Source organism: Populus alba, chromosome 2 (genome assembly GCF_005239225.2).
Source record: "Populus alba chromosome 2, ASM523922v2, whole genome shotgun sequence".
Classification (NCBI taxonomy): Eukaryota; Viridiplantae; Streptophyta; class Magnoliopsida; order Malpighiales; family Salicaceae; genus Populus; species Populus alba.
This window is the reverse complement of record NC_133285.1, coordinates 17,170,407-17,192,161: the sequence shown is the minus strand read 5'-3', so window position 1 is coordinate 17,192,161 and position 21,755 is coordinate 17,170,407. Positions and strand designations below refer to the sequence as shown.

The following is a 21,755-nucleotide window of genomic DNA, read 5'->3' as shown; positions in this document are numbered from 1 at the left end:
ACAAAATTTCTAACATCACCCCTTCCTCACGCACGCCCACATCACGTGCACGCCTCTCTCATAATTTTCTAAATATAAATAAACCCCATTTAAACCTAATTTTCGATTCCGCTTCTTATTTTTCATTTATTTCCCTTTGAAGTCCCTCTCTCCCCCGCCCGCTCTCTCCTCCTCCTCCTCCACTTCAAACCCTAACTTTCCTCGTATCCCTCCTTCTCTCTCTTCAGGTATTTTTTTTCCCTCCACTCTTCTCCTCTCAAGTTTCTCTCTTCGTCGTAGCTAGTTAGCTAGCGGAGGAGGAGCCGAAGCAGTAGTAGAGGGTACTGAGTTTTGGATCTGAAATTACTTATAAAGAGAATGGAATTCGGAGGTGGTCACCGCAAGAGAGGCAGACTCGACGCTGCTTTTAATGGCAATGGCGGCCACAAAAAGACCAGACAAGGTACGATTCTTTTTCTTTATTTTTCCATCTCTCTCTCTCTCTCTCTCTCTCTCTCTCTTCTACATATATATATTACATTTAAGTTTTTTATATATATATAATTTGTGCTTCTTGGTTAGTTCGTCACTGTGGAAATGCTCGGAATTTATTTGTTAGTTAATTAAATAATTTTTTTAACTAATTAGGCTAAGTTTGTTTTAGGATTAATTAAGAGTTAAATTGTTAAATATATTATCTGTTTAATTATTGAGGCATGTGTTTTAGTCTGTTTTTGAAGGTAATTGTTTATAATTTTTTTATTTTTCTAGTTTAGTTTTTAGTGTGGTTAATGGATTTTTTTTTTTGGGAATACGGTAGGCGGGTGCATAAATTTATTTTATTTTTCTTGATTTTTGGTTGAATTACTTGCTCTTGTTCCTGATGTGAATGAATCTGCTTGGTGTCCGGAATTGCTCAAGTGAAGAAAAGGCTGAAAAGAAAATGTTGGAGTTGAATTTTTTTTTTGAAAGATGATGGGATTTATTTATTTTGGTTTTTTGGTGGGTAATCAAAAGCTTAAAAAAGATAGGGTTTTAGATTATCTTCTAGTTTTATTGTTTTTGTAGTGCGGGATTTTTTTTTTTAAAAGAGCGATGGACTGTTTTGGGCAGACACTTTATTGTTTAGAAAACTACTATTGGGTTGTTATCTATACTTGAATGTTTAATGGGGTCACGTAGTTTATCTATTTCTATAAAATTTTACTATTTGCATTGTTTATATCATATAAAATCATCATGTTATCAATGGTAATGAGAATGAGTAACATGATGAGAGAGTTTCTTAAAGCTCGGAGGTTAATAAATCACTGAAATCTTAACTGAGAAAATTAATTAATTTTGGTGCAACAGAAATGGAGTCCTTTTCAACTGGTATAGGAAGCAAATCGAAGCCATGCACAAAGTTTTTCAGGTTCAAATCTTAACCTATCTAAAATAAATAGTCAAAATGCTGTACATCTATTTGTAATCTGTATAAATTGTAAAATAAGGTTTCTTACAAACTTTTTTTAATTGCAATTTGAAATCACTGTGATTTGGACTGATGGATTGGGAAGTTAAAGTTGTGGTACAGGTTTTCCTCTAATAACCAAGACAATTGAACAGAAACGGTTGATTTCAGAGAGTACTTTTGGATAACTACTTGCTCGGACATAGTAAACTGAAAGAAGTTTTACAGGATGCAAACCTTGCCCACCTCAATGGCTATTCATAATTTGCTATAATCTTTGCAAGTAAAAGCCACGATACATTGATGGGTAGCTAAGAACTGCCTTATAAAGCCCGGAACAGGCTCCATGTGACAGTTGAATAAAAGCGTAGTTCAATGTGTGATGTATTTTGTTTCTGTAGATGCAATGTTTGTTTTGTTCGGCATCCTATAACATCACTGATGAATGCAACAATCATTGGACTAGGGTTTGTTTTTGGCTTTTATATGATGCTCTGTCAAAATAAAGACTATCTTTGTATGACTTAAGTGGTTATATGGTAGCTCTGTTTTGCATTCTTAAAAATGTTTTCATTGCTTTTCAATTATCAGCCAGAAGAAAATGTCTCTCCTGTAATCTGTTTTCTGAGACATAAAGGCCTGAAATTCAATAGCAACCTTGAGGGTATTGCTGGGAATGAAAGTGGACTTGTGGTTACTGAATGTATTGGGATTGATGAAAGGTTTTAAAGTATTGCAGAGGGGGGTGGGGTGAGGGTATTCCAAGAGGATGATGCAGGATCAGCAACTTATAAACACATTCTTAATATTAGTTTCATTAAAAGGTGGATGTCATGATAAGTAATGGAAACTCATTCAATCATGCTTATCCACAGTGAAAATGAAAGAGAAGGATTAGCAGATAATTTTACCATTTGATGGGATCTTATGCTTGGGATGATGGGGAGGAAGATGGTGGGATGATATGGGATTGAGATAATTGGGATTATACGTAAAAATAAATGTGACATGCTTCTAGATTAGCAATGAGTAGGAAATTCTAGATATGTAGGATTCAAGTTAGGGTGCTTTTAGTTTTAGGAGTTAATGCAATATTGATTCAGTTACTGTAAATGCATTTGATAGAGCCACATATTTGTAAAATTTTACTTTTGATGTTGCTAGGCACAATAATCTGTTCTTTTAAAGTGAAATTTTTGTTCATTTTGTGAAAGGTCTTTGGTTCTTGAACTCTTAAATTTAGTAACTGTCCCATGTTCTCAAAACTAAAATGGTTTGAAAACTTAAAATAAGTTATGCGTTCAATCAGTTTGTGATATGTTGTGTTTTCTCATAATAACTAATGTTGCGATTTGTGTTAACTAGCTTTTTTTTTTTGTCTCCTGTGATGTGGGTAATTTTATTGACAATTGATGTCAACTTCTGTGTTTGTGTTTAGATGATGGGTTTAGTTAAATTTTTTGAATCCCTATTTTTTAGGCCTTCCCTAACACTGTTAATAAGTTAGATTTTGTAATTGTGCTTTCCAAATTTGCTAACATTTTTCATATATTTTTTATAGAGATTGGGTAATCTGCCTAATTGAGATGGCTGCAATGATCTCTGTTCTTGCTACTTGGTGCTTTGTTTTCTTTCTTTGTGTTTAATGCTTCATTGCTTGATTTGGTTGTCTGAGATAAGGTTGAATGACCGGGCTGTTAAAATATATTCTCATTAAGGTGGTGATGATTGCATTCAACTTTCAATGACATTTCTAAAAAATTGCATGGGATGGATATATATTTAGTTTTTTCAAGTGATTGTTGGTTAATTCATGTTGTTCCATATGCTAATGAAATTGGAATATGTTCTAGACGTGTTATGGCATCATTAGACTATCAATGAGCCAATGGCCTTGGCAACCCTTTTCTGAATGCAAGTCAACCTTTTTACCTTGGTGCATCAAAACCATCTTTATTTAGTAAAAAAATATACTCATACCCCCCCCCCAAAAAAAGAAAAAATAAATAAATAAATAAAATTGTGCATCAGTTTTGATTTTGAGTCTGATATTTAATTTGATTCTCTTGCAGCATTTAGTTGGAGAAATGTGAGCTTGTAATTTAATAGATTTGGTGCTGCAGAAAAGTTCTCATTGTCTGTCTTTTTTCTATGCTTTTGTTTTGCAGTACTTCTGGTTGCCCATTTGGTGAGGGATGCCACTTCTTGCATTATGTTCCTGGTGGCTATAAAGCTGTGTCCCAAATGCTTCCAGCTCTTCCACCAGCCTCTAGAAATCAAGGTGCCCCACCCCCTTCTTTTCCAGATCGCTCTTCTCCTCCATCCGTGAAGTCCCGTTTGTGCAATAAATACAACACAGTTGAGGGTTGCAAGTTCGGTGATAAATGCCATTTTGCCCATGGTGAGTGGGAGCTTGGGAAGGCTTCTGCTGCTTCATATGATGATCCTCGCGCCATGGGGCAAATGCAGGGCAGGGCTGCTGCTCCATATGATGATCCTCGTGCCATGGGGCCAATGCAGGGCAGGATGAGTCGGCACATGGAGCATCCAAACCAAGGTCATGGTGCTGCAGCAAGCTTTGGGTCATCTGCTACTACTAAGATCAGTATTGATGCTTCACTTGCTGGAGCCATCATTGGGAAAAATGGTGTTAACTCTAAGCATATCTGTCGTGCTACTGGAGCCAAGCTTTCCATAAGGGAGCATGAAACAGACCCTAAAAAGAGGAACATAGAGCTTGAGGGTTCATTTGATCAGATCAGTCAAGCAAGTGATATGGTTCGCCAGCTGATTTCAAATGTTGGTCAAGCCTCTGGACCTCCCATGAAGAACTCATCGATGCATTCTTCTGGTGGATCAAATAACTTCAAGACCAAGATCTGTGAGAACTTCAACAAAGGATCTTGCACTTTTGGGGATAGGTGCCACTTTGCACACGGTGCTGAGGAATTGCGCAAGTCTGGAATGTGACCTCACTTTCTCTACCTCGTCTCTCCTCTTCCTGTGTTAGGACATACTCTTGTTATAGCCTTTGGTGTTTGGCGTGGTTACCAAGTATTTTGGGATTCAAAGATAGACAGATGCCATCTCTAAGAGTTCTAGGTTTTTCTTTTCGCAATTTTTATGATCTCTTTGTTGTTTATTTGTTTGTTGGTCTGCGATCGTTACTGAAGTCTCGGGATAAATCTCGCCAGGTTGAACTTAGGGCTTCTTTGTGGGAAACAGTTTACCTACCGCTTACTGGTTCAGTCTCTTAAATTTGGTTTTGGCACTTTAATAATTTAAACTTGTTCTAATGAAATAGGTTTCTGAATGAAATCAAGCATAAGAGGAAGCTGGAGGCCGGGAACAACCGGCCTCTATTTTCCGGCAAGTCTTGAAATGAAATGAATGCCATCTTCCGGCACATGGTTTGGGCTCCTTCCAGCATGTGTCGGTCATGGGATTCTGATGAAGTAAATTTCCGATTATAAAACATGAGAGGGCAAATCATCCCTTAATGGTATCACTTTTAATGGTATCACTTTTAATAAGATGATGCCGCCATTGCTCTCTCTAAACATTCCAAATGCCGTTCGTCCATTTGGCTGCTTCTCTAGCCCTTCTTTTCTCCTCTTCCTTTCTGTACTTGATCCCACAGGCATTACAGAGTGTCTAAAAGGATGAAGCGAAGAACATCATCAATCGGTGTTGCAACTTGGCACAGCACACAAATGTAAAATGTTAATGAATAGCAAAAGAAACTTCTTCCTTGAAAGTTACCTTGGGACCAAGGGGGCCTGTGCGCCACATTGGTGTGTCATCGGTGTTGCAACTCCGGTTACTGCACCTCTTATTATGGTCAATAAAGGTCCCTTTGCATTGGCGGCTAGAGCCTCTCCTAAATGAACCAGAGGAACTTCCAATCTCACCATGATCACCATCCCAAGCTACTGTGTTGAGTGTGCGACCGTTCATCGTTGGTGTTTGAAAGTTACCAGGATTGCTGTTGATGCTACTGCAGGATTTGGGGTAAGCAGCAAATCCCACTGCAGAATCAGCAGCATGTTGAGTGTTCATGTAATGGACATGGCTCCCCATCATCTCCTGTGGCCAAGATCCATGAAGATTGTCTCCATTAAGCCTCCCATGGTGATTTAAACCAGCACTAGCCATATCATGATGATTTGTGCCCTGTATAAGCCAAGTTTGAGATTACTTTTTAATCGGTTAATTAATGATCATATTGTCTAACAACAACAACTCAAGAAAAAGCACTTCCATCAAGATATGAAATGATAATTAATTAAGCATATTGATATCAAATTCCATACAATCAATAGCTATTTGCCCTGCAGGGAGCATTTGATTAGTAACCCATGGATTCCTAATTACATTATGTGATTTTATTTAATTAGCATTAGATCATAATTAAAACAAAATGGGTTCTGATCATGATTATTTTTTTTCATTTTCTAATTTAGATCTAAAAGTTCTTAAGCAGGATTCTCAATGCTATGCTTTCATTATCCTTAGCATATGAATCTATTTCTTTATTTAATAATTTAAGTTTAAATTATAATTAACGTAGTTTATATTTAATTATTATTTATTAAAAAAAAGAAATCCCCATCATGTAGCTGAAGATTTAACACACACGTATATATTAACTCATAGCAACTATAGTATACAGAGATAAACATACCTTTGGTTGCTTTTTGTACATGGAAATTAAACTTTTTTTTTTTCTTAACTCTGCAACCATATCTAAAAAACTAATAATAAATATCATAGTTTAAATATTTTCTGAGAATGAAATTACTTATATTTGAAACATATATGGAAATGCTTAATTAATTGTCCATTCATTTTCTTAAATTAATATTTCAAGTTATGAAAAAAAAAATAAAATCCACACAAATTACCTAGCTACCCTTCCATTTCTCATTTGTATAAAGTTTTGAATTTGATATATATATAATAAAGAAGCGTCCATCAAATTGAAAAGGATATAAAACGAGCTAGCAACTATATCACGGTATTGTTGTTTATTATCATGGATTATTTGAAGCTTACCCCTTTTTATTTTTTCTATCAAAAATCAAAAGAATAAACTATTTATAAATTGGAATAAAATTATCATGGATACATCAAATCAATAATGAACAAATTTAGACCATCTTATTAGCATAGTATCATTTCTTAAGAAACAAAATTATGTAAGATAATTCCTCAAGTGACTTTCATGATGAGTTCTCTAGATGATACTTGACACAATGGATAATGAATTTGAGCAGGAATTCATAAGAACTGGGCCAGAATATTTTGTTTACAAACTTCACAGTAGTTGATCAAATCAGTGTAAGAGGGATACCTGTGAGAAAGGAGCATTGAAGCTGAGGATGGCTGGTTGATGGGTCTTGAGGGCCCCATTAGACCTCAAGTATTGCTCAAATCGTGGTTGATCATCATGATCATCTGGCAATCCCAATTTCAGAGTCAAATCCACATTGTTTTCTGTGTTATTCTGATGATCACAACCCCCATTCCACTGATCAGTAGCCTGATCAAACCACTGGGATTCCATGAATATTCTTCGCCCAGATCAAAAACCTTTGCAGACAAGAACAACACAACAAATTGACCATGCAATAATATTATGAGATAAAATTCATAGAATCATGAAAGATAAGAGGGAGAGGTGGGCATGCAAGAAAGTTAAAAGTGAAGCACTCAATGGATAATTGGATACCGACAAAAAGGCCTGGAAGACTGCCAAAGATACTAGATACAGACACACTTTTAATGTGAAGTAATAACAAAAATCATCATTAGGACAGACAAGCACACTTACTATAAATTCTTGAACGTATAGTACAGTACTTACTACTGTATAAATTTGTACTTGATTTAAGGTTGAATGTCCCTCCTTGAGGTTTAGAATCTTATCATCCGAACCCTCTGATGACTTGTCTCAGATCCAGTGTTAGCGTGCGTCTGTTAATGATAATACGGTGCACCGTGGCCTTGTTCCCGCAAGAATAAGCAGATCATCCAAGTTCCATGCAAATAAATAATTTGTTTTATATCTCTGAAAGATGATGACGGATAGCATAATTAATTGTTTTAGCAATTTTTTTTTTTATTACACGGTGAGAGTTAATTCTCGAGTTAGCTTACATGTCAACCAATAAGAATATATATTTTTTATATTGACAATATTTTTTTTATTTTTTGTTTTTCTTTTTGAAAAATGCAATATATATTTATATATATATATATATGTTTTTATTTCTTTTACGCTATGCTTTTTAATGTGTTTTGAGCTTATTAGAAATTATTTTTATGAATTTAGCATGCTTAAGAGACTTTATAAATTAATTACTAAAAGATAAGAATTTCTGCATTTTATATTTCGGACCTTGCTTTTTATGAGAAGTTTCTCATAAAGTTATAATTATAGAATATGAACGTGAGCTGAATCAAAATTAAAGTGCATATATCAAGCTTTTCAGAAAGATATTATGGATAGAAATTCGAGTTTATTTTGAATCTCTAATTAGCTTGCAAAATGGGGTTGAAATCCTATTTGTAGCAGGATTTTCTATTTTCATACGACAGATTCAAACAGACGTTTTGAGTCTCAGACATCAAAATCATATGATTTAAAAGCCCAAAATCATCTAAACATTCAGGACTACAATGTTTTTGTAGGATATCATGTCAGATAAAATCATTTTGAATGCAAAAATCCAAACATAATATGAAGGACGAGATTAGTTTCCTAATTTGGTGAGAAAACTAACAGTGTCGAACATTTCACCATGGCTAAGAATCTAACATAGAAACGGTGGGCTTTAGAATCCAGGAATGGTGCAGATCAAGCCTCCAACATGCCATGAATGAAATAATACAGCTGGGATGATTGGATAATGCAAGAAGCCAAGTCTAAGTTGCAGTAGAGTAGGAATTACAACAAAATAATGATAGTAGCAGAGTCCATTTTCAACATATATTTTAAAGGATTTAACCAACATTAAGGACTGGATAAATAAGGAAGGAATTAAGTAACATAAGTACTTCTAATTAGCCTAAGAATCCCAAAGAAATCTAGTAGCCAATTGAGAGAATAAATAGAGTAGAACACGACTGAAACAAGAGCTCTATAACATTCTTTTCTTCTTTGTTTTTGTCAATTTTCTAGCAACTATAAACTAATTCCTAAATTTAGTTCAAGAGGAATACACACCATAACCATTAGCAAGTTGTGAGAAGTAATTTATCATTGTAATTCTATATTCATTTTTTCTTATTTAGAATTATGCTATTAATTGTTATCCAAGCTTATTGAATTGTTTTGAGAAGACATGTATGCTTTCTAGTTTCTTTCAATCTTTAATTGTTGTTAGGGACTAAAATAAGAAGCAAAAGAATTAATTTGATTATTGCAACTCTAATCTTTATTTATTAGAAAATAATAAACTAAGTTAAATTGTCAAACTTTTGAATGTTTACTTAGAATAATTTCACAAGCTTTACTCCTAAGACTACTACTAAGTGAATGAGAATTGCTATCAATATGAAATTTGCTTGATGGTAAGAAATTAATTAGAGAGCTTTGTCTTATTAATTTACTCGTAATTCCATCTATTTTCATCAGATTAAAGGGATATTAAATTTATTTGCTTGACATGAAATAATATTTATTTTATTTCAATGATTAACAAATTTATAGGAATGGATGTGTGGATCTTTAAACTGAGTTAACAACATATTAATTTATTATTTTTATTTTTAGAATTTTGTTTCTTTAATTTTTTATTCGAATCCCCTATTTTGTTTTTATTTCAGTATATTGTAGGAAGACTAAACGAAATTTCCCTTGGGTTTAATCTGATTTTCACGATCATACTACAAATTTATTTTGTTTATAATAATTAAATCAGAATTATATTTTAAAAATTCTGACAACCGACCACTCTTCTCTGTCTATCTATCTTGTAGCCATTTCTGAAACACCATCAAATTTATCAATACTAAAACATGTTTACTATTCATATAACTACTATGGTAAGAGTTCCTCGGGAGTTTAACAAACCACATAATTTTCTAAACTTAGACCAAGAAAAATACGGTAAACTTGATTATTATTATTACACACATGAAGAGTGACAAAAAAAAAAAAAGAGTAATTGGTGCCTCAATCTTGAAATTGAGTATAGGTATAGACAAGTTCTAACAAAAATCATAAATATGAAAAATTCAAAAAGATTATGAGCGATGATATTGTAATATTAAGGTGAGATTTAGATACCGTTTGGCATTGCGTTTGTACCTGCGTTTCATCAAATTTTAAATTTTTTTTTTTTGCAAAAATTGAGTACGGTTTGTACTTTTTTGAATCGTTTTGATGTGCTGATGTCAAAAATAATTTTTAAAAAATAAAAAAATATTATTTGCATGTATTTCGGCACGAAAAGCTATTTGAAAAGCAACCGCTACCACACTGTAAAACACGCTCTTAATGATGGATCCCATGAACCTAATGACTCGTGTATTATGAAAGTTTTTTCTTGTCTTTTTTCATATGTTAGCATCACTTAAGTATAACTTAAATTCGGCAATTACCCAATCATATATCAAATCATTCACATAAATAATAATAATATATATATATATATATATATATATATATATATATATATATTAAACTGAGTATTAATTCCCCTATATTTATACTAGCAAGACAACTTCGAATATATTTTTTTATTTCTAACACTTTTAAATTTTCAAATTGTAGAAATTAAGGGGGAAAAAAAACATATTGGGCATCATCAAAACTAGAAAAAAGTGGGAAAAATCACATACGGATTAGAAATATTCATGGGACTTCTATTTAGGTGGGGGGGGGGGGGGGGTTGGAGGTAAACTATCTTCACATTTCGTAATTTGTTTTAAAACTAGTTAAAAAGGAAAATGAATAGAAAGTAAAAAAAAGAAGCGTATTTTAACTTTTTATGCAGTGTGATTATTGTGATATCAAAATTAATCTGATTATTAAAAAGTTTAAATTCGGTTACAAAATTGTAAATAATTTAACACTAATCTGTACAGTTATATATATATATATATATATATATATATATATATATATATATAGAGAGAGAGAGAGAGAGAGAGAGAGAGAAAAGCAGATTTGTTTTAGAAGAAATTTATATATATAAAAAAACCAATAAAATTGAATAAATAATTATATCGATCATGCAAAATATGTATTCGTGGTTTTATTTATTTTTTTATTTACTCAATTTCAATGCTATATTCCATCTCAAACGGACAAGGACAGATTTGAGAAAAAAAAACATAAAATTTTAAATTGTTGAATTTTGAAAACTATAAGAGAAAAATTAAAAAATTTTTCCAAATAGATTCGCATAACAAGATTACTTTCTGATATAGAAAGAATGACGAGTTAAATTCAAATAGGGTTACAGGTACATATTTAAAATAGTTTTTGTTTTCTATGAGAAATATATTTAATTTTATATTAAAAAATTAATTCAATTAAAAAATGTAAACTATGATTAACTTTATATTATCTCTTAGCGCACTTTTTCAAATAAAACCATTTGTATTTAAAATTTACAAAATTATATATAAAAAAGTGGTGAGATTTAAATTCTCAAATGATTGTCATTAAAGTTTTTAAATCATATCAAAAAAAATAATTTTAATTCAAAATATTAAAATGTTAAGTAACGTTTAATTAAAATATAATATCATTTTAATCTATAACACTCCATTTAAAAACATTTTGCTGACAGGATCTTCTCATCTTAATTTATGTTTCAAGATAATTACTTTCTTAACACAAAATATATATATATATAAAGGTTTATGAGAATATTGCTAAATTAATCTAGGATAAAGAAACACCGATCACATTAATATATAGATTTTAGTTCAGCACTACAAGACAATCATAAAAAAAAATACAATGTCTTTAGCACAAGAAGGCTTATTTTAAAGAAAAATAAATATTATTCCGTTTAGTGGTTGCTCCTCGGGCCCTCCTCCTTTTTGTATTTGATACTGCATGCTTTGCGCAAAGACTGTAGAAATAAAATAAATAAATATCAGTACTTTTTTTAATTATACTTACTAAATCTAGTTTGACGGAACTTGAGACCGAATTAATTAATTCCATTGCGAAGATTTTGTTTATAAAAAAAAATCTATATGAATTTATTTAGTTTGGTATTGCAGATCAACTTATAATTTTATCGACATATTTTTATTTTAAAAAAAAATTACTTATAAAATAAGTTATTTTAATTGACTCAAATTAAGCATTCAACTAATGACTGGGTTTCATACTGAGTGCCCAGAAACATATAACTACATTCAATCATTGAAATATATATATAATGCTTTGTTATATAAGTAACTTTTGGAAATTAAAGGAGTTAACTTTGGTCCAAGGGGGGCGTTATATATTTAATAACCCTAATTAAATATTACATAATAAAAAAAATCTATGTTTTAGATTTCAATATTAATTTAAGATTGAGAATTTAGATAAATTCTATTTTGAACTACTGAACTAGTTTTTGATAGGTGATGTTACAATATGAAAACGAGGATAATTTTTTTTTTTTTCTGAGGCAACTTAATTATTTCCATAAACAATTAATTAGAAATTCATATTTTTATAATAACTAACCGCAATGGTATCTGGCACAGACTAATTTGAAACAAAACCAATAATTACATAGGGATCTCATATACCATCTTTTTATAGTTGTGTTTGGTTAATATTCAGGACATAAAGAACAAATACAGAAAAAACAGAAATATCTTTAGTTAGTAAGACAGACAGAAACAAAAATAAAGATAAAAACATAAAATAAATGTCTTTAAAATAGTTTTGAAATAAATTTTTGTCCTTTCAAAACAATGTCCTTTCTATAGTATTTAAAATAGTATTTTTTGTTTTCTATGAGAAAAATATACTTTTATATTAAAAAAAATCATTTTAGTTCAAAAAATTAAACCATGATTAATTTTATATTATTTTTTAGTGCACTTTTTCAAGTAAAACGTTTTGGATTTAAAACTAACAAAATTATATATAAAAAAAGATGATAAGATTTAAATTAATTCTCAATTTATCATCATTAAAGTCTTAAATCATATAAAAAAATTATTTTAACTAAAAATATTAAAATGTTTAGTGATGTTTAATTAAAATATAATATCATTTTACTCTCTACCACTCAAAAATACTTTGCTGACACACCATCTTCTCATCTTAATTTATGTTTCAAGATAATTAATTTCTTAACACAAACACATATATAGATATAAGGGTGAATAAGAGAATATTGCTAAATTAATGTAGGATAACGAAACACCGATCACATTAATATAGAGATTTTTCTTCAACAGTTCAAGACAATCATAAGAAAAAAACACTGCAATGTCTTTAGCACAACAAGACTTATTAATTTTGAAGGAAATTAAGCACTGATTAAGAGACTAAATATTATTCCGTTTATTGGTTGCTCCTCGGCCCTCCCTCCGATCCTCCTCCTTTTTGTATTTGATACCGCATGCGTTACACAAAGACTGTAAAAACAAAGTAGAAAATAAAATAAATAAATATCAGTACTCTTTTTTTTCGTTTTTTTTCTTTTTTTTTTCTTTTTGTTTTTATCATAGTTATTTGCTGTGTGCCCAGAAACGTATTATTACATTCAATTATTGAATATAATGCTTTGTTATATAAGCAACTTTTGGAGATTAAAGGAGTTACCTTCGGTCCAAGGGGGCCGTTTCTCCACATTGGAGTATTCCTTGTGTTGCAGTTCAAATTTGTACATCTTTTATACGGATCGAAGTAACAAATTTTGCGTGAACGTCTTGGTCCTCTCCTACGAGAGCCATAGGAGCTTCCAATCTGTCCATCTCTGGACGAGACATTCGACAGTACTGTGTGAGTGTTCAAAGTGCTCGATGGAGTCCAAAAAGGGTTCAAGCTATTTGAGAAGTTTGAAGGGTGTTGCTTCCCCTTGCCTCGAGCCACTGACTTGTAGGTTTGGCCACCTTGAGAGTGGTCTCCTCTGACCATCATCCCAAAATCGGTCTCAGTAGCAACACTTCCTCCAACACCACCACAAGCAATCCCATTGGCATTTAGACCAGCAACACTTCCTCCGCCGCCACCATAAGCAATCCCACCACAAGCAATCCCATTGGCATTTAGACCAGCAACACTTCCTCCGCCACCACCATAAGCAATCCCACCACAAGCAATCCCATGGGCATTTAGACCAGCAACACTTCCTCCGCCACCACCATAAGCAATCCCACCACTAGCAATCCCATTGGCATTTAGACCAGCAACACTTCCTCCGCCACCACCATAAGCAATCCCACCACAAGCAATCCCATGGGCATTTAGACCAGCAACACTTCCTCCGCGACCACCATAAGCAATCCCACCACAAGCAATCCCATTGGCATTTAGACCAGCAACACTTCCTCCACCACCACCACCACAAGCAATCCCATTGTTAACTTTGCCAAAGTGATTTAGGACAACATGTTCTTGAGCTCCATTGGTTGGTCCAAAGTTTATCCCCTGTTGGAAAAAATTGTTAGTATTTTGTTTTAAGGTTTCTGTTGTTGTTGTTTTAGATATTGGATAGTGAAAAGTGGTATTGTCTATAGAATTAGGATAGCCAAGTTAAAGATGAGAAATTGAATGTATGAAAATATATTGTAAAGTATATACAATCGAAGAAGTTGGCACAACATAAACTCATGAACAAAAATATATGGAAAACTGAGCGATTCAAGGATCACTTACAATGTAGAAGAGTTCATAAGTAATAACCCTAATTAAATATCACACAATAAATAAAAAAATCTATGTTTTAGTTTTCAATATTAATTTAAGGTTGAGAATTTAGATAAATTCCATTTTAAAATATTGAACTAGTTCTTGGTAGGTGATGTTACAATATGAAAACAACTCGGATATTTTTTTTTTCTTGGGGCTACTTAATTATTTCCATAAACAATTAATTAGAAATTTATAATTTTAGAATAACTGGCCGCAACATTATCTGGCATAGACTATTTTGAAACAATACCAATAATTATATAGGGATTTCACATATTATTTTTTTATAGTTGTGTTTGGTTTGTATTTAGAACATAAAGAACAAATACAGAAAGAAGAGAAATATATTTGGTTATAAAGACAGAGACAGAGATAAAAAACATTAAAATAAATCTGTCTTTACGATAATCTTGGAGCAAATTTTTATTATTTCATAACAATATCATCTCGATCTCCATTTTTTCTATCTCATTTGTCTTGAGATAATAATCAAATACTAATTATGTGTTAAGATTATATATTCAATATTAGAGATATGTAATCATTAATCATATCTATTGGAGGCCATATGAATCTATGATATAAAATACATATTTCTAGAATATAAATTACACATTTTGTGTCTTATATGAAGTTGATCACTCCATATAATGAAAAGATCAAAACATCGAATACCAATTTTGATATAGGTTGCACATACACATATTCTACCACGTTTTTTGCACCATACAACCTCAAAAATGCTGCATCGTTTGTAATTAAGATAGAGTGATATACCTTATTGGCACTGGTGTTGGAGCCAGCATTGAAATTGAAATTGGCAAGATCAGGAGCAGTCATGGGGGCTGGGGTGTTGAACAAATCGATTAGGTTTATTCGATGACTTCTACCAGCATGATTCCTAAACCAAGCTTCAAGGTTAGGTCCACCAGGTTTCTAGCATCACTTTTGTCATGGTGGCACCCATTCAATCCAGTTGCTTGATGGAACCTCTGGGAATCCATGAGTGTTCGAAGTTTTTTATCTGCAAAAACAACCAACCAAGCCCGTGAAAAATTATCAGACAGCTTCTTTGACATATAATTAAGAGATAGCTTCTTCTTCTTTCTTTTTTTCTTTTTAACAATGGATGCCTTTTGGCAAGATGTAAAACGTGACAATCCACTGTTTAATTACTTGACAAGAAAGCAAAAAATACTAGTGAGTAAAATGCATGTCAACGAGTAAAGTTAGATGTATGTTTTTCAAGGGTTTTGAGCCCTTGTATAAGTGGTTTGACTGCAAGCAACAAAGGTGCAAGAACACATTTGACAGAGACGAAGAACAACAAAAAACTATCCCTTCACATGGAAAAAAGGCATGGCTATACAAAAACAAAGCCAAGGGAGATGGCTCAAAGGGGGGGGAGAGACTTACAAGAGGCTAAGGTATGGAACTAGTGAAGAGAAGGCTATTAGCTTACTAGAGGGTGTGAAGTGAAAACGAAGAATGGTAGCCTTAATTTATAGGGATTTCGAAGACATGGTATATATGGAAAGGTGAGAAATATGAAAGATTTTTTTTTTTTTTCATTTGGAGATTATACATTTGTATTAAATCTGTATTTAAATTAAACCTTCTGTAAATAATTTTATAAATTCAACAGTATATTCATTACATTATATTAAAGCAATTCAATCAACAACGCTCAATTGTTAAATTTTTTTTTAGGGTTATATGGCTAATATTTTCCACCTTTACAGCTAGGGTGTATATGGATATAGTTGGATTAGATTTGTGCTTATAATTGTATATAATTTAATTTTTAATATTTTATAAATTGTAAGCCTAATCTTTTTTTATTTTTATTTGAGTAAGTTGAATATATCGGGTTGGACTAAATTCGTTATATATATTACTGATATCACTTAAGTATATATTGCTATTTTTTTATGGGTCTGTTTTTAGAAACAACCCTACAACATGGACAGTTCGGTGGCATGACATCTTTAATATTAGGTATAATTTTTATATCTTGCATCACTATTAAATCCTAGTTACCCCTCCACTCCTCTAATAAAGAAACAAACTCTTTATTGTTACATTAAAAAAAATCTAATATGAAGTTCATTAACAAAAACTTTGAAGTTAAAACATTTCTAAATAAAATAAAAAATAAATATTGAATCCTCAAACTATCAAATAAGATAAAATAAAAATATAGGGTATATAAGTTGGGTCAGGTTAGGATTGAGTTTCAAAAATATCAACTCATTTCTTGATCCTTGATATCCATTTCTTAGATTTTTGATCCATTATCATTTATAATATCCATATTATCTAATTTAGTTTTTTTTGAGTTGGGTCAGATAATATAAATATTATAAATTAACTAGCTGTTTTGAACACCTATATTTTGCAACCTTCAATATAATAAATGGATTTTTGTTAATAATAAAAGCAAATTATATCGAATTGTCTAAATGTAATGAATATATGATAAACTTTATATAAATATTAACACATACTATAGAATTCAATTTTTTGTTTGGTACAAACATATGGTTTTAAAATGGAGCTTCTCCAAGAAAATTAAAAAGAAATGGAAGTAAGGTTTTTAAAAATATTTCTATGTTCATTTTTTGTATATATATGGAAACAATCTTGTGTAAATGTAAAAAGAACCAACAAGTTTTATAGGCAAATATAATTTTATAATTAATTGTAATAGGTATCCTAATAATTAAAGATGATACGTGAAAAACCATTTGATTATTGTTTTTTTAATATAAAAAATAAAGATGGTTTTTTATTTTAAAAATATAGAAATTGACTTAAAAATTATTCTAAAAAATATATTTATTTTATATTTTTATATTTATCTTTTCAATAAAATATATTTTTATCTCCATTATCTATATATATGTTACCTTAAAAGCGAAAAAAACGAGGCCACAAGACAACACACCTCACTATTCTCTCATATTTTGGAAACTATATCTGGAATTTGTATCTTTTCGTATATTGCCATCGAAATATTCCAATAAAAAGGACAACAATACCCTTGAATGGAATAAATGGAAAATGCATTGCTGGTAATCACAATCCCTTAAAATTAGCTCTAATAATAGTCAAGAATGTACGTATGCTATCTTTCTTAATTTTTTAGGTGAAAACCTTGTAGCGAGTAATTTAAAAAAATATTAAATTGAATTCTCTTAAAAATAACTATGATAAGAATGTACTTTTAAAAACGCTAAAAAATAAAACTTAGTCTGAATATATATATAGCTACAATTAAAAGAAAAAAAAACCATTCATCTAGAAATTAAAAAAAAAAGTTTAAATCCACGTGGTATATTAATACGTGTTTAAATCCACGTGGTTTCTAAATGATCTTTGAACTTCATGATGTGATCAATAACCTCAGAAAATCGAATTAATAGATCATTTGATGGTCTAATAATATTGTGATTAACGAGATCCATAAGAGTATTCGTGGAAATAAACCAAGAAATTAATCACTAGGGTTAGATTAGGGATTTTAATTAATTCATGTTTATCTAGCAAACAACAATACATATATATATCCTCACTTCCTAAAACAGAAATTAGGATTACCTCGGATGTTTAAGAAATAAAAAAAAAAATCAAAAGCAAGATCAAGGAAAATATAGTAAACTTAAACCCTATCAACATGTTTCGAACCCTCTATATTGAATTTATTTAACAGGTTTTAATAAAATTCCATATTTAATACCATTTTGAGTGTAAAGAATTGAATTCATCACTAAAAATGGTACAAAAATAAATTACTAAAAAAAACAATTAATGTAAAAACTAACTATTAAAAAAAATACTTATCTACCCATCTAATTTTAAAGACCTTTAAAGGAATGTTATGAATGTGATGAGGGTAATATTAAAAATAAAAATGAATTAATTTTTTTTTTAACATGTAAATTTAACTTATATATCAATTAAATTTAAATGTAACACTATAATTAAATTCAATTAGAAATTTTTTTAAAATGATTATGGTTTAAGTCTCATCTTACATCATCTAATTAAATTCAATATGTCATCTAATAATTGTTTGTATTATTATTATTATTATTATAGAAGTTGTTGTCATTGTTCTACCTCAATTTTTTATCTTTATTTTTGTATATATTTTGAAAAAATTAAAAAAATATATATATATTCAATAAATTTATCTATTTTGTTATTTTTTATTTATTTTTTGTGTGTCAAGAAATATTGAAAAAAAATACAAAAAATATATGAAATGGGGTTGCAATTGAACCAATATTTTGAAAAATCATAAACAGAAAAGAAGTTTGGAATTTTTTAAGTTATATTTGGGGTTTGAATTGAAGATAAATGGACTTAAATTGGTTTAATTTGGCTAGAATTGAAAATTTGAGGTTCAATGATGAGTTTGGAACAAATAGCTAAATTAGAAATTTAACTAGGAGGTTAATTGAGGGGAAAAATTGAAATTTGAAGTTAATTTGGCATAGAAATAAAGAATTGAAAGATCAAGGACCAAAACAAGTAAAGTGGAGAATCTAGAGGGCAGATGTTATTTCAGTCAGGGGGTGAATTGATTGAAATTAAAGGGAAAAATAAAGGTGGAAATTGACTAGAAGTGAAGAATTGAAAGACCAGAAATCAAGAAGTAAAAAGCACCAGAATGGAGAGACTATCATGAAGTTTGACACAATTAGATCAACGAAGAAATCTATTTCTGCAAGAGAAGCTAAAACAACACCATTTCACTCTAAGTGATTCTTCTGTTATGCAGAGTTCTCAAAGGTTCTTTTCAGGTAAGAATTTAGGTAAGAATGAAGTGCCTAAATGCTATAAGCTACATATCTACTAAACCATGTTTGAGAGTATGGTAGTTGTCATAACTTATTTTTGGGTTACTCTTCAAATTCACCTTTTCTCTTCCAAAAAATCAAAAAAAAATATTCGAACTAAAAACCAAAAAAATAATAACATTGAGAAAAGGATGTTAGAGTGCCCAAAAAATGGCTAAAAGTTGGTTGAAGAGGCTCAAAAATTCAAAGATTAAAATTTGACCGTATATTTTTTACAGATGAAGAGCCTTGTTGACAAAGAAAAATTCAATTTGAGAAAAAAAAATTCAAAATCAGATGTTTATGGACTCAATTAAATTTTATTGTAGGTTTAATTGAATTTATATAGGGTTTGATTACAAGAAAAAATTGATTTTTAAGTCAATTTAGGCTTTAATAGAAAAAATTAAAGTTCTGGGGTGAAAGTAGAATTTTTGAGAGTTGATTTGGTCAAATCAAGGGCTTAATTGCATAGATATTGAAGTTTGATGGCCAATTGGGGACTTAATTGAATAAATCCGAGACCAAGGATCAAAATGCAAAACGCACGCAAATTGAAGGATTGATGTGAAATTTGGCGCTTTGGCGCCAATTTTCATTTAAATGAAACGGCGCATTTTAAGCAAAACGTCGTCGTTTCATGTGGACCAACATGATAAGACCTTAGATTTTTTATCAGACAATAAAACAATGCAGCTTACCTTAGGTAGGGCATATTTGGGGTGCTAATACATTCCCTTTACGTAATCAGTCTTCGTACCTGATCTCTGAGATCAGTTAGGATTCCTAATAACCAAAAACTAGGTGGCGACTCCCATTCCATTTTTTTTCACTGCTAAGAGACAAAGAATTCATTGTCTCCCCACATTTACCAGAAATATATCCATACATTTGAGGGTGGACGATCACCACGACACCGCACACGTGCAACAGTAGCAGTTATTTTTTAAAATATTTTTTATTTCAAAAAACTTCAAAAATAATATATTTTTTTTATTTTTAAAAATTATTTTAACATCAATACATAAAAAAAATTAATTTGAAACAAGAAAAAAAATAAAAATAAAAATAAAATTATAATTATAATTTTTCAAAAGCATTTTCAAAAATATAATGCCAAGCACATCCTAGGTCATCGATGGGCTCCATCACTGTATAAGATGGACTTACAAAAACATAGTAATCCAATGATTTTAGCTGGCTAGACAGTTACATACATATATATACATACATATGTCCCAAAATGTAAAGAACTCAAAATACATACCATCACGCTTGCTATAACATAAGCACTAATTAATTGCAAATAATTTATTAAATCATTACATAATTGCTACGACATTAATCTTATTTAATTTATTAATTTTTCCATCTCCACACCTTATTGTTTATTTGACTAACCCCCGTCACATTCCACGGTCCCCGTTCAAACAACTAATAATTTCTTATAAATTCCATCCAGACGACTGACTATAATACTAATAATCACGTTAGTCTTTGTTCACTTGAATTAATCATATCAAGGAAAATATGATTTAGTTAACAGGTTTTAATAAAATTCAAAAGCAAGATCAAGGAAAATATAGTAAACTTAAACCCTATCAACATGTTTCGAACCCTCTATATTGAATTTATTTAACAGGTTTTTAATAAAATTCCATATTTAATACCATTTTGAGTGTAAGGAATTGAATTCATCACTAAAAATGGTACAAAAATAAATTACTAAAAAAAATAATTAATGTAAAAACTAACTATTAAAAAAATACTTATCTACCCATCTAATTTTAAAGACCTTTAAAGGAATGTTATGAATGCGATGAGGGTAATATTAAAAATAAAATGAATTAAATTTTATCTTTTTTTAAACATGTAAATTTAACTTATATATCAATTAAATTTAAATGTAACACTATAATTAAATTCAATTAGAAATTTTTTAAAAATGATTATGGTTTAAGTCTCATCTTACTTCATCTAATTAAATTCAATATGCCATCTAATATTTGTTTGTGTTTTTGTTGTTGTTGTTGTTGTTATTCTACCTCAATTTTTTATCTTTATTTTTGTATATAATTTGAAAAAATTAGAAAAATTAAAAAAATATATATTTTCAATAAATTTATCTATTTTGTTATTATTATTATTTTTTTTGTGTGTCAAGAAATCTTGAAAAAAAAAATACAAAAAATATATGTAATTGGGGTTGGAATAGAACCAATATTTGAAAATCATAAACAGAAAAGAAGTTTGGAATTTTTTAAGTTATATTTGGGGTTTGAATTGAATATAAATGGACTTAAATTGGTTTAATTTGGCTAGAATTGAAAATTTGAGGTTCAATGATGAGTTTGGAACAAATAGCTAAATTAGAAATTTAATTAGGAGGTTAATTGAGGGGAAAATTTGAAATTTGAAGTTAATCTGGCATAGAAATAAAGAATTGAAAGATCAAGGACCAAAACAAGTAAAGTGGAGAATCTAGAGGGCAGATGTTATTTCAGTCAGAGGGTGTATTGATTGAAATTAAAGGGGAAAAAAAGGTGGAAATTGACCAGAAGTGAAGAATTAAAGGACCAAAAATCAAGAAGTA

The 21,755-nt window shown here is 30.4% G+C and overlaps 2 protein-coding genes across 2 annotated transcripts; one reads left to right on the top strand and one right to left on the bottom strand.

The window, feature by feature from the left end:
• Positions 1-24: 24 nt before the first annotated feature.
• Positions 25-4,712, top strand: LOC118031972 (zinc finger CCCH domain-containing protein 14). The gene is made up of 3 exons (XM_035036519.2): positions 25-442; positions 1,333-1,393; positions 3,601-4,712. Exons 1-3 carry the CDS (start codon positions 358-360, stop codon positions 4,400-4,402), a joined length of 948 nt encoding a protein of 315 aa, XP_034892410.1. The 5' UTR covers positions 25-357; the 3' UTR covers positions 4,403-4,712.
• A 142-nt stretch (positions 4,713-4,854) lies between these two features.
• LOC118032004 (GATA transcription factor 29) lies at positions 4,855-6,998 on the bottom strand. The gene is made up of 3 exons (XM_035036564.2): positions 6,786-6,998; positions 5,195-5,605; positions 4,855-5,086 (listed from the first exon to the last, which is right to left on the bottom strand). Exons 1-3 carry the CDS (start codon positions 6,996-6,998, stop codon positions 4,988-4,990), a joined length of 723 nt encoding a protein of 240 aa, XP_034892455.1. The 3' UTR covers positions 4,855-4,987.
• Between the last annotated feature and the right edge of the window lie 14,757 nt (positions 6,999-21,755).

Coding starts and splice junctions, on each gene's coding strand:
- LOC118031972 (XM_035036519.2), top strand. CDS start 358: ATGGAATTCGGAGGTGGTCACCGCAAGAGAGGCAGACTCGACGCTGCT. Junction 443..1,332: donor CCACAAAAAGACCAGACAAG/GTACGATTCTTT, acceptor TTGGTGCAACAG/AAATGGAGTCCTTTTCAACT. Junction 1,394..3,600: donor CCATGCACAAAGTTTTTCAG/GTTCAAATCTTA, acceptor TTTGTTTTGCAG/TACTTCTGGTTGCCCATTTG.
- LOC118032004 (XM_035036564.2), bottom strand. CDS start 6,998: ATGGAATCCCAGTGGTTTGATCAGGCTACTGATCAGTGGAATGGGGGT. Junction 5,606..6,785: donor TCAATGCTCCTTTCTCACAG/GTATCCCTCTTA, acceptor TGGCTTATACAG/GGCACAAATCATCATGATAT. Junction 5,087..5,194: donor CAGGCCCCCTTGGTCCCAAG/GTAACTTTCAAG, acceptor TCATCCTTTTAG/ACACTCTGTAATGCCTGTGG.